Source organism: Silurus aristotelis, assembly GCF_946808225.1.
Source record: "Silurus aristotelis genome assembly, chromosome: 12".
In the NCBI taxonomy this organism is placed as follows: domain Eukaryota; kingdom Metazoa; phylum Chordata; class Actinopteri; order Siluriformes; family Siluridae; genus Silurus; species Silurus aristotelis.
The window spans coordinates 19,307,941-19,319,426 of NC_139585.1; the positions used below are offsets into that span (position 1 = coordinate 19,307,941).

Consider the following 11,486-nt stretch of genomic DNA (forward strand, 5'->3'; position numbering starts at 1 on the left):
TAGAAATTAATATGAATTAGAAAAGCAGCAGAATCCAGATAAATAATAAGTTTTTTGTTGTTTGTCTTGATAAGTGAATGTAATTTACTAAATCCTCTCACTACTGATTTCGAAATCTCAAGTCTTTTAAAACTGTGAAAATATTTTCACATTTATGAAGGCTGCATATTAATGTTCTAATGTGTAATATTAATGCATGTTTTTCTGCAACCAAATGAAAATAAAATTTGTTCAAATCATGTGAATATGTTTCGTTATATTTAAATATATACTAAATACTCAAAGCATGTTTATGGTTCAGGTTGTATATGGAGAGAGGAAATGTGAAAGTGTAAAATGTATTTAATTCAGACGTTCCCTAATATTTTCACACACGCGAACACACACATTGTAATGTTGTAAATTTTGAAAAATAATTTCACTTTAAATTCTTTGTCATTTGAAAACTAAAATCAGAAAGATTATAATAATTTGGTAATAGTCTCAATCATTCCTCTCTGACAATCCAAAAATGTCAAAGTGTAAAACACAGGTTTGTAAAGTATTGATCAGAACACACACTTCTTTATGTATCTTTACTGAAGTCCACATTTGAGAATGGATATGTAGAAAAACCTAATTGGCAGCGGTGGGATTCGAACCCACGCCCCCGAAGAGACTGGAGCCTTAATCCAGCGCCTTAGACCGCTCGGCCACGCTACCACACGCACACACACACACACACACACGTCACCGAAATGTACAAAACAAAATAAACAAATATTATACACACACATATATATATATACACACACACACACACACACACACACACACACACACACACACACACACATATATATTAGCGATTTGTGGTGTTTCCACGCACTAAACTCCAAACTCGCCGTTTTCATTATTAATATGCTGTTTGTCTTTAACTACACGCCCATGAGCTTCCCTAAGTTTCGATTTCCACCGAACACATGATTACACAAGCATCATTTTAATCCAGGAAATGCTTCAGATTTCTAGGTTTCTCACTGTTTCATAGTCATTCACTTTCTGGAAATTGTATTCCGGATTGCAGCAGATGACCACAATGAGGTAAGCGTTATAATAACTAGAAAGAAAATAGTCGGTCACGAGATGGTGTGTGTGAGACACTGAATAACTTTACAATACCGTATTAAGCGGTTGCTGCTTCTGTGTTACAGTCTAACAGAAGCCACACTTCTCCAGGCAGAACTACACAAGCTTGAATGTCACTTCACCTGGAAGCTGAAAAAAGAAGAGCTGGATCTTACAGATCTTTTAAACAGGCTTGAACAGCATGCCGACTTTAACCTTGGCGAGAAAGCAGGACTTGCACAGACATACAACTCTTTGGGATATGTTAAGCATCTCCTGGGGTCTTTTCAAGACGCACTTGGCTACCTGCAGAAGTGTGTAGAGCTCACTAAAGAGAGCAGGCTGGATGACTGTGACAAGTGGCTCATAGTGCCCTATGGGAATTTAGCCTGGTTACAGTACCAGTTGAAGTGCTTTAGTGAATGTGAGAGTTACCTGGAGAAGATCAGAAGTGTTGTACAGGAATTGCCAGATTCATCTTTGGGTCTTTGTCATCAAGTGCTTGGAGAAAAGGCCTGGGCCTACTTCAAGTTCTCTCGCAAGTACTACAACCAGGCAAAAGAGTGCTTTGAGAAGGTTTTGGAGCTGGAGCCCATGAATGCTGAATGGAATTGTGGTTATGCTTTTGTGCTCCACAGAACAGAAACACAGTGTCCAAGTGTAAGAACAATTAAACAACTGCGTCAGGCCATAGACACAAACCCGGATAATGATGAGCTTAAAGCTCTCTTAGCAGTAAGACTTGGTGAAGCCAAGGAGTACAATGAAGGGGAGAGTTTGGTGGAAGAAGCTCTGGAGGGTTCTCCGAATGCTCCTAATGTCATTCGATATGTGGGGAAATTTTTGAGGCTCTATGGCTCAGTGGAGAGGTCCATTGCACTGCTAAAAAGAGTTTTAGAGAAGTCACCCACATCAGCTTTCATACACCATCAGCTTGCTCTCTGCTACAAGAGAAAAGCAATTACTTTGCAGCGTGAAGGAAGTCAAAACTCACCTAGTGCTGGTGCTGAGATTCAGAGGAGTCGAAGTCAGTGCATTTATTATTTAGACAAGACCACCGAACTAAAGCCTGGCTTCATTACAGCTATGATTGAGCTGGCAAATCAGTACGGCGAGGATGGGGATCTTGATCGTGCAGATGAGATGTTTCAGCAAACTCTGCATAAAGCTAAAGAGAAAAACGAATACCTACAGCAGGTGTACCTCTTTTACGGGCAGTTTCAGCAGTACAGAAGGAGATCCCTACCTGAAGCCATCACTTGTTATATGGAATGTCTGAAGATAGATGAAGGCACTGTAGATGGGAAGAAAAGTGCTAAACAGCTGGGAAAGATTAATGATAAACGTTCGTCTAAAAGCCCTGGGAGCAGGAAAGACTTGAGGATCCCTGTGAGTAAAGAAGAGAGAAATGCAGGGCCATAGGAGGCTGAAGACATTCTGCAAAATACTAGTGTTTATGAATATTTAACTATTCTGTGTATTCTAAAGGCTGTTTTTGAAGCAGGGTCATTTGCATTCTGATACAAGAGCAGAATTGCATTCTGAGTCATGATTTACCAGTAATTTCTGTTTATTCTACTTGAGTAAAACAATAATTCTTTGTTTAAAGGTGGGAGCAGTAGTAAGTATTAAACAAGTACCCTTTATTACTCAAACAGGAATAAAATGTTTATTCAAGATCAGTACAGACTTTTTTTATGTCACTGGGCTAATCTTTAATTAATCATTATTAAGTTTAAAACATGTTTATTGTAAAAGACATTGTAACTTTTTTCTTTCATCAAATAAAGATGATATGTAAATATATCTTATAAGATGGTCACTAAAACTTCATCTTCTGTCAATGTACTTGATATGAACCCTGACATATCAGCTTCCAGTAATTGTCCAAGTTTGGAGTGAGTTGAATCAGCACTGCCCTCTAGTGGCACTAATTTCTCTTCCAAGCTGATTCATAGAAAAATTATGACACTGATATTTTTAACCACAGTACATGTGAGATACTAGACATACTAGAGAGAAAAACACAACAAACACATTATCAAGTTATACAGCACTTTTGGGTAAACACTTTACAAAAACAAACGAAAAAACAAAAAAACGATGCAATATGCACCAACTCTAACTCACCTTTTCTGTTTTGAACTTTTCATTCACAATCTACAAATGAAATGCTTTCTAACAGAAAGTTGCCAGATAGAAACGGCACATTAACCGAATTTCAGACTGTAAAAATGTGCTGGTACTGCTACAATATTTGTTCCACACTAACTACTGAAGTTTATGCACCTGCCTTTTTTTTTTTTTTTTTTTTTTACAAAAATAAAACAATACAAATGATATAACCAATAGGTCCAACACTATAAGATTTTTGCAGTATAAAACTCTGCCTGTTTGCCTTCACATGCTTCTGGTGTGGAGACTTTGCTTAGCGAGTTCCTCTGAATTCTCTGGCAGTGACGGACCACAGTGATGGTACACAGCAGGAGAGCACTGGAGATGAGTGCAAAGCCACTGAGAAAGAACGTCGCTGTGTAGGTACCTGTGGTGTCCACCAACCAGCCTGAACAACAGAAAAATCAAATAACAACAATATTAATACAGATTTAAGCCAGAATCTTAGATAATTAGCAATAATATAACCACTCTGATGCTTCTTTATCAGTGGTGTTTGTGATTGCACTAATGTGGCACTTACTGTCCTATAAAACAGTAGAAACGGGACAAATTCCGAACAGCTAATGGTTTAATGTATGTATGTAAATAACTGATGAAACTCACCTCCGAATGGGGGGCTAAGCAGGTATGGAATAGCATGCAGGAAATATACAACACCAAGTGCAGATGAAAGACATGATGTCCCAACTACATCTGATGTCACCACTGGAATAAGGGCTACATAAGCACCATCAAAATAGCCATAGAGCACTGAGAAGGGCACTAGCAGAGCAAACGTATGAAGAAAAGGGATAAGGAAGCAGCAGAGACCCTCCATCCCTACAGCAGCCATGTAACAAATGCTCCTGTACTTCTTCAGGCACCTGCATAGGATAGAAGAGGATAATGGATGATGTAAATATGATGTATACTCATGATTAATTTTCTGGCCCTAAATAGTGACTGGGTGTCATGAAAGTTTTCAGTAATTTATTTGAACTGAAAAAAAGCCTCTCAGATAATATTATTTTCTGTTATGTCATAAATCCTTGGCTAATTATGCATCACTGGCCTGCCAATTAAGGCTAATGACACAAACAATGTAATCCTCTTCTTAAACATTTTTTTTAAAAGCCATTAGTTGTAATGGCTAATAATGAATAGACACTTTAACTATGTAGCAGTTTGTAAAATCTGTGGCCAAAAAGGCACCTTTAACATACACACAGTTAATGTTTTATCAGCATTAAATAGTTCAAGCACCCACTGTAGTTCACCTTCTGTCTGTGAGCCAGCCGAAGGTGATGTTGCCCACAATGTCAATGACGCCTAAAATAGACATAAGAAAGGCAGCATGGTGGTGACTGACACCCACGTCTAGGGCATAGGGCACCAAGTAAACAAAGGGCAAGCTACAGCCACTCGCCAGAAACAGGAAGGAGCCTGCCAAGACCAGGAAGTCAGGCATAAGCAGGAAATTGTAGTCCTGCATAAAGTGTATGCATCGTTGCTTGCTGTTTCTTTCTTCTTTGCTGTTGATCTCTTTCTGATCAGATGTGAGAGGGGCTGAACTGTATCCACACTCAGAGTCCACTGGCAGGGGGAAGGCTTCCTCTTCTTTGAGAGTGATAGGACGGAGCAGAGCTCCACACACACACAGGTTGGCCACTAAGCCTCCCAGGATAAGTAGAGCACCACGCCAAGAGTAGTGTTCAATCAGTAGCTGCACCACAGGGGCCAGTACAAACGTGCCGATGCCGCTGCCAGACATAGCAATGCCGTAAGCCAAAGCCTTCCTCTCACAGAAATAAACACCAACCATAGCGATGGCTGGTGTGTAACAGAGAGCAAAGCCAATTCCTGCAAAGAAAAGCAAAACTTTCTCTGTAACAACAGCCAACAATTTCCAATATTATCTTAATTATACTACAGGGTGTCCCAAAAGTCTCCAGAAAGAGGGATAATAGCTTTTTTTTCCAAATTATTGTTTAGAATTTAAAGGAAAAGAAAAGTTTTAAAATTGTCACACACAACACTGGTGCCAAACTTGTAGTCAAAGTTCGGAGACAATTCTGTGTGTTTACAAAGAAAAGGCAAATAAAGTAATTGTACTTCAAGTTATGTTTTGCTAAAAAGTGTTTAATTGCCCTATGTATGGAGACTTTAGGGAGACCCTGAATGTTCATCATTTCTTAGGCTTTAGTTATGAATCAGACTTTCAAATTAGCCAAGACTGAATTAATCTTTATTGATTTTAAGTGCCTTACCAGTTAAGGCACCTAGAGAGAGGTAGAGGTACTCTAAACTGGTGGCAAAAGAGCTAAGCACCAGTCCACTAGAGGCTAGGAATCCTCCAAGTATCACAGCGACACGACACGAGAGCTGATTCCCAATCAGGCTGCCCAGAGGAGCTGCCAATAGAATAACAATAGTCAAATAACAAAGCAAAACTTAAAAATAAATAAAAGCCAAAAGGGACCATGCAAACTTTGTTGACTACAGTTTGCATGGTGAGAATTAGCATTTACATTTTGCATAAAAATAAAAATATATATAAAGCCAAAAAAAAATTGCATATTTCATGTTATTATACATTTACTGTGTTGAATCAATTAGTGTATTTACTTTACTTTAATAATATGTATTTTTTACATTAATAGTTAAATTCATTTCATTAAATCTTTTTCTTACTATATAAGATTTGAAATCAATATATTAAAAGTTGACATATATTGGAGGCATTGCCATTTGAACTGTTTAAACTTGAATCCTAAGCTTGTGGTAGCCTTCCTCAAGCTTCTCTCAATATATCTGCCCTCTTGACAGAACTCCAGTTGGTGAGTCTCCTTCCTCAGACACATTTTTTTCCCCATTTCTGTCCAAATACCTTGTTTAGAATCCCAATAGTGAAAGAGTTTTACTTTCTTGACTGATGTCTTGAGGTGTTAGTTTAGTATTACAGGATAATGCTCCTTTCTCAACATTTTTTTTTTCTAAAATGCACCATTTCCATCAAAACAGTCCATTTTCCAGCAAAACACCCAAACCACGATGATGTTTTTCAGACTAAAAGCCTAACCCTTTTCCACACATAAATAGTGCTGATCATTATGGGTCATCAACAAATGGTTCAATTTTTATTATCATCTGACCAAAGAACACTTCCAAAAGACAGGTGATAACCTGCAAACTTCACTCTGACTCTAGTTTTGTCTTTTAACCTTTAGTTGCAAAACATTTTGGGTCATGGCCCTAGGCTCTCTTAATGGTGGATAGCCATGGTTATCTGATGCCTGCAACTTCCAGACTGCATAAGAAAACCATCACACCAACTAGGTGTATGTATGCACACTGTAATTGTTATATAGTGAATTAAACTAGAATATAAATGTCTCTATTTGATTGTTTTAATCGCTACCTCTGGTGTGAACAAAGTAGATGCCCTAATTGACTTGACAAACAAACTGTATGATAACACAAAATGTTTGGAGTTGTGAAAAACCAATATTGAATGTCTTTAGTTTAAGTATATGTAAACCTTCTGCCTCAAATGTATGTAATAGTGCTTGCTAGAAATTGTGGCAGTTGAATTCTAAAGCTTAGTCAAAATGATGAAGCATCAGTTTTGCACAATAATTAGATATTGCTATTTGTAGAATGCACCGATGCCACAACTTTAAGAGCTAAAATATTATGTCACCTTGCTAACTATATCGAATTTCTTAAGTAAAAGATAATTTCTCCAGTTTTCACTAAGATATTGTGCAACAGTGAACCTGAGAAAGAAATCCGTTTTAAAATGCTATAACTATACTTCAGTCTAAGACATATGCAAATTTCATTATATCAACTGCAAAGCTTGCAGTTTTTTCTTTTTCACTCATTGACCTTGCTGGGATTTTGTCCAGCAATTGCTACGATATCTGTTTGCTGATAAGGAAATTACCACGTCAGCTAGGAAGATTTAATAATCAACAGCATTGATTGGGGCTATTCACATATGTACTTTTGGAAGCATTCGTTTCTCTTCAAATGCTAGGTGTTGTGACAGCAGACATTAGTGCTCAGAACAAAAACAAATAGGCCTGCTGTTTCAATTCAAGCTCTGTCTTGCTAACTTTGGAAAGACAGGGAAAGAGAGAGGGGGTGGAGCCTCCCATGGTCTTTCATTCTTTCTAATTCAAATGAAAGCTGCACAGAGTGAAATGTTTGCTTCTCTTGCAAATGCATGCAAGTGAATAACACAACTGGATATGGTTAAGGTATGTAAAATAGGCTCAATATGATGATAATATCACATCCAAGCAGAAATAAGTAAACAGATCATCATTGTGAGCAAAAAAAACATTGAAAAACATTTGTCTACTACATCGTTTGGATGAGGATGAAAGGACAACCTCGACTGGTTGCAGACAACAGAAAGACATTTTTAGCATTTCTACATAGAGGGCTTGAAAAGGTTAGAGTGCAGAAAATAAAATCCAAAAAATTTTCACATACCACAAAGCATGGTGGTGCAGTCAACTAACGAGTGGATCCATGCAGTCCCAGAGTAATCATGTGCAAAATGCATTTGAAATTCGATAAAAAAGATGGAGATGCATCTAGAAAAGATGAAAAAAAATGTTAATTACATAATAATAACTAATATAAGCAATGAAAGTCAAAGCATGTGAAATTCCCTGATTACTGTTCTGTTTTCCACTAAACATCACATTCAGTAATTAATGAGAATCACTTTCCATCAAATGAAAGGAGACACTGAATCCTGCAATTACTGCTGCTTAGCTGGACAGTAAGAAGTTGAGCTTTTGAGTCCTTGGGGGGCTTTTGAGTTGGAGAGCTGGGAAAAGGGCTAATGAGCTACAAGCCTCGCCACAGCCTCCCCGCACCTGAACAAACATGGCGAACGCACCAGGCAGGAGACCAGGGTCACATCACTGAGAGTGAATATAACAGCTCGTGACTCGCACATACTCAATCATTGGCCAAAGAACACATATACAAAGCTAGCCAGGGGCCGTTTGGAGGGAGACATGTCTTTCACTCCACTTTTCAGACTAGTTAGAACCAGCCAGATTACAGCCAACTGTTTCTTTTGGTATTAACCACACCCACCTAAACATGTAAAGCTGGATAAGAAGAAAAAAGAGAGAAAGAAACCCTAAAAAGTCAGGTTGCTCTTTCACCTCTAAGAAGACTTTCACCAAGGAATCATTTGTTCTGAATGAAGTTGTTTATTACCACATATCTCTGGTATCTGTATGTCTGTATAGGTAAGAGTCCATGACAGTTCTTGTTATCATTTTTTTTTTTTTTTTGTATTTTTGTATATCTATGTTTTTGTAATAAAAAAAAAATCCAACCGACTTTCAACATTTTTCTCTATTTCTCTATTTCCAAAGTTTAGAGAAAGGATGACCCTTATTTTAGATTATCGAGCCATTTCTCTCATCTGTTTTGCCTTAAAATGGAGCAACCTGTCCTTTCTCATACACGTTTCGTAATCATCAAAACAGATGCATCACACGTAGGTTTTGCAAGATGTAAAACGGTAGGTAACAACAGGTTCCTTTAATGCCTACGAGGCATCAATTACTTTCACAATTGCTGAGAACTTGCCAAGGTTGCTGAGTTCAGTATGTACTTATTTTTATCATTAATTGGTTCACTCAATATCAGGTAGAACAGCATTTCTGCCACCAATTGCAAAGCATACACATGAGAAAAAAATGCCTGACATTACCTAAATGAAACACAAACAACTAAAATGACACTTAGTCCCAGGGGGATTAGTGGTAATAAGAGTGGACAGTGAACTACTACCTGTAAAACCAGTATGACCATTCGCTTGTCAACTTGCCAAGTTGTTTACCCACATCTCAAATGCAACCTGAACTATGAGAGAAACACCACAAACATTATACCCACAGATCATTAGTATATTATTGAGTGCAGTTCCAAAGTCAGTAGTGTGATGGTTTCATAAATTTACAGCTAAACTGTGGTGATGTCTAAAAGCAATCGCACAGTGACACAACAGCAAGCCACAGTGATGCGATCCAAACTGGTTTTACCTCGTTACAGCACGAGTGCAGACAGTGACCATGAAACAGCCGGCCACGATCATCCAGCCCCAGCCACCATCTGGAGGAAGCACTCCTGCTGTCTTCTTTCTCTTCTTTTCCTGAGCCATGGAAGCTGCACCCACCTCCACTTCTTGCTTCTTAACAACAAATCCAAGACACAGTCATTTATCCATGTACACACACAACACGCATATACAGAAACTTTTCACACCCTGTCTCGAGGTACACTCAGCAGGCGTGGAGTTTCTTTTGAAGTTGCGTGGAGGGTGCAATTACTCCACTGAGCACAGGATGTCCCTACCAGATGAGTGACTGGAAAAAAGTGACGAGGTGAGCTACAATGATTAACAGACAGCGTGTCAAATCTACCCTATAGCCCGGGGACATCCTAGAAAATTGGGGGCAGTGAAGCCCAAAGTGTCCTTGCTTTCTCAGCACTAATGGTTCACAGCTGGCCGGAGAAAGATGACATGCTTTCTCACATAGCCTGTGAGAAAACTGTGAACCGTGCAAACTCAGGAGTTAGCATATTAACTCAGGAACCTGCTGTTTGCCACAGCAACCCTCCTAACCCCGCTAAAAGGCTGGTGCATGTTTGGACATGCGCTTCCTGGAACAACACTTTCAGTGGATCTTAGTTTCCCATTACCACTACCTCTACCTCGACCTCCACTACAAATATCTGCTAGATAGCAAATAGATAATCAATTCTAATGATTTGTACACAAAGGGCAGGTTTATGCAGACAGCACACGTCAGCGAAAAGTAATCTCTCACACTTGTGTCAAATGTATTGCAATTGTTCTATTTACAGCAATTTGGCAAAATAAAATATCTGGCTTTTATTTATGAAATTTATGAATATTATATATATATATATATATATATATATATATATATATATATATATATATATATATATATATATATATATATATATATATATGAGAGAGAGAGAGAGAGAGAGAGAGAGAGAGAGAGAGAGAGAGAGAGAGAGAGAGAGAGAGAACTATGTAGGTCTGAGTGAACAAACCTTTCAGTTAAAAAAAAATATACACATATATTTCTGTACTTGTTCCTTTCAATTAGTCCATTATTCAGCAGCACCGTTTTTGTCCTAATAAGTTGTAGGAAATGTTAATATGACTGGAATTTTTGGGTAAATTTTAGGTTTTACACTAGGTTACATTCAAGATATGCCAATGATGTGTACTTGCAATGTATTATCACTGCATTGTATAGCAGAGTATAGTATAGTATAGTGTGGTGTAGTAGGGTTTTTTTTTATTTCTGCACTATTCCCTTGTCCACTACAAAGTAGTCTGCTTTCTGTTAGGATTTAATACGTCCACATACTTACAGATGACATAGTTTTGGTAAATCAAGTAGAGTTAGTTGTTTATATGTATGTGGACAGACAGACAGACAGACAGACAGACAGACAGACAGACAGACAGACAGACAGACAGACAGACAGACAGACAGACAGACAGACAGACAGACAGACAGATAGATAGATAGATAGATAGATAGATAGATAGATAGATAGATAGATAGATAGATAGATAGATAGATAGATAGATAGATAGATCTTTATATACCGAAAAAGCTTGAAGACTTAAGCAAGTATTTTGATAACCTGTGTTTGACACGGTATGGTAAGAGTTGACTTTCCACTGAAACCTAATGAAAACAGAGAGTGATGGATCTTACCATTGCGCCAGACAGCAGCCTCGTGCAGTTAAACAGCGCGCCGATTCCTCACCGGCCTCCACAACACAAAGCGCTCTGCAGTGAACAAGCTAAACCCTAAAAACAAGTTCAGCATTGTGTAACTTTCGGAGGGTTCCCCATCATTTCATCGCAATGCTAAACTTCCTCCGGCGCCCGAGTTCTGCAGCAGCGGAAACATCCTGCTCTGTACAGGCGACTCTACATCGCATGCTGTGGGACGGATGTGGACCTAAAGTGGTGAAACTCGCGCGTTTCCCAGGCTACTTCCCAACCTGCATACTCACATACTACACAGCATGCAAGAAAAACTCCTCCAAAAGTGGCCAGTTCCTCCATTTCCATACACAGGTCCCTTGTCACAAGCCATGCAAAACTATATGAAGTTGTTTGGAGATCAAA

At 38.5% G+C, this 11,486-nt stretch overlaps 2 protein-coding genes across 3 annotated transcripts; one reads left to right on the top strand and one right to left on the bottom strand.

Moving 5' to 3' along the window:
• The first annotated feature begins 825 nt into the window (after window positions 1-825).
• On the top strand, window positions 826-2,918 carry LOC310734092 (interferon-induced protein with tetratricopeptide repeats 5-like). The gene is made up of 2 exons (XM_083555742.1): window positions 826-1,083; window positions 1,194-2,918. Exons 1-2 carry the CDS (start codon window positions 1,070-1,072, stop codon window positions 2,527-2,529), a joined length of 1,350 nt encoding a protein of 449 aa, XP_083411868.1. The 5' UTR covers window positions 826-1,069; the 3' UTR covers window positions 2,530-2,918.
• A 449-nt stretch (window positions 2,919-3,367) lies between these two features.
• Window positions 3,368-11,356, bottom strand: slc16a12b (solute carrier family 16 member 12b). 2 transcript variants are annotated; one of them, XM_083555730.1, is made up of 7 exons: window positions 11,067-11,356; window positions 9,342-9,490; window positions 7,765-7,868; window positions 5,532-5,675; window positions 4,542-5,124; window positions 3,889-4,148; window positions 3,368-3,670 (listed from the first exon to the last, which is right to left on the bottom strand). In XM_083555730.1, the coding sequence occupies exons 1-7, from the start codon at window positions 11,067-11,069 to the stop codon at window positions 3,468-3,470; spliced, it is 1,446 nt and encodes a 481-aa protein (XP_083411856.1). In that variant the 5' UTR covers window positions 11,070-11,356; the 3' UTR covers window positions 3,368-3,467. The 2 variants fall into 2 exon arrangements, with proteins under 2 accessions (XP_083411856.1, XP_083411857.1); XM_083555731.1 differs by lacking the exon at window positions 11,067-11,356 and adding an exon at window positions 9,565-10,034.
• Window positions 11,357-11,486: the final 130 nt, after the last annotated feature.

Excerpts from the sequence above, each read along its gene's own strand:
- slc16a12b (XM_083555730.1), bottom strand. Across the intron at positions 5,125-5,531 it reads CTCTCTAGGTGCCTTAACTG|GAATTGGCTTTGCTCTCTGT; the intron begins GTAAGGCACTTA and ends TTTTCTTTGCAG. Across the intron at positions 3,671-3,888 it reads GCTTAGCCCCCCATTCGGAG|GCTGGTTGGTGGACACCACA; the intron begins GTGAGTTTCATC and ends TCTGTTGTTCAG.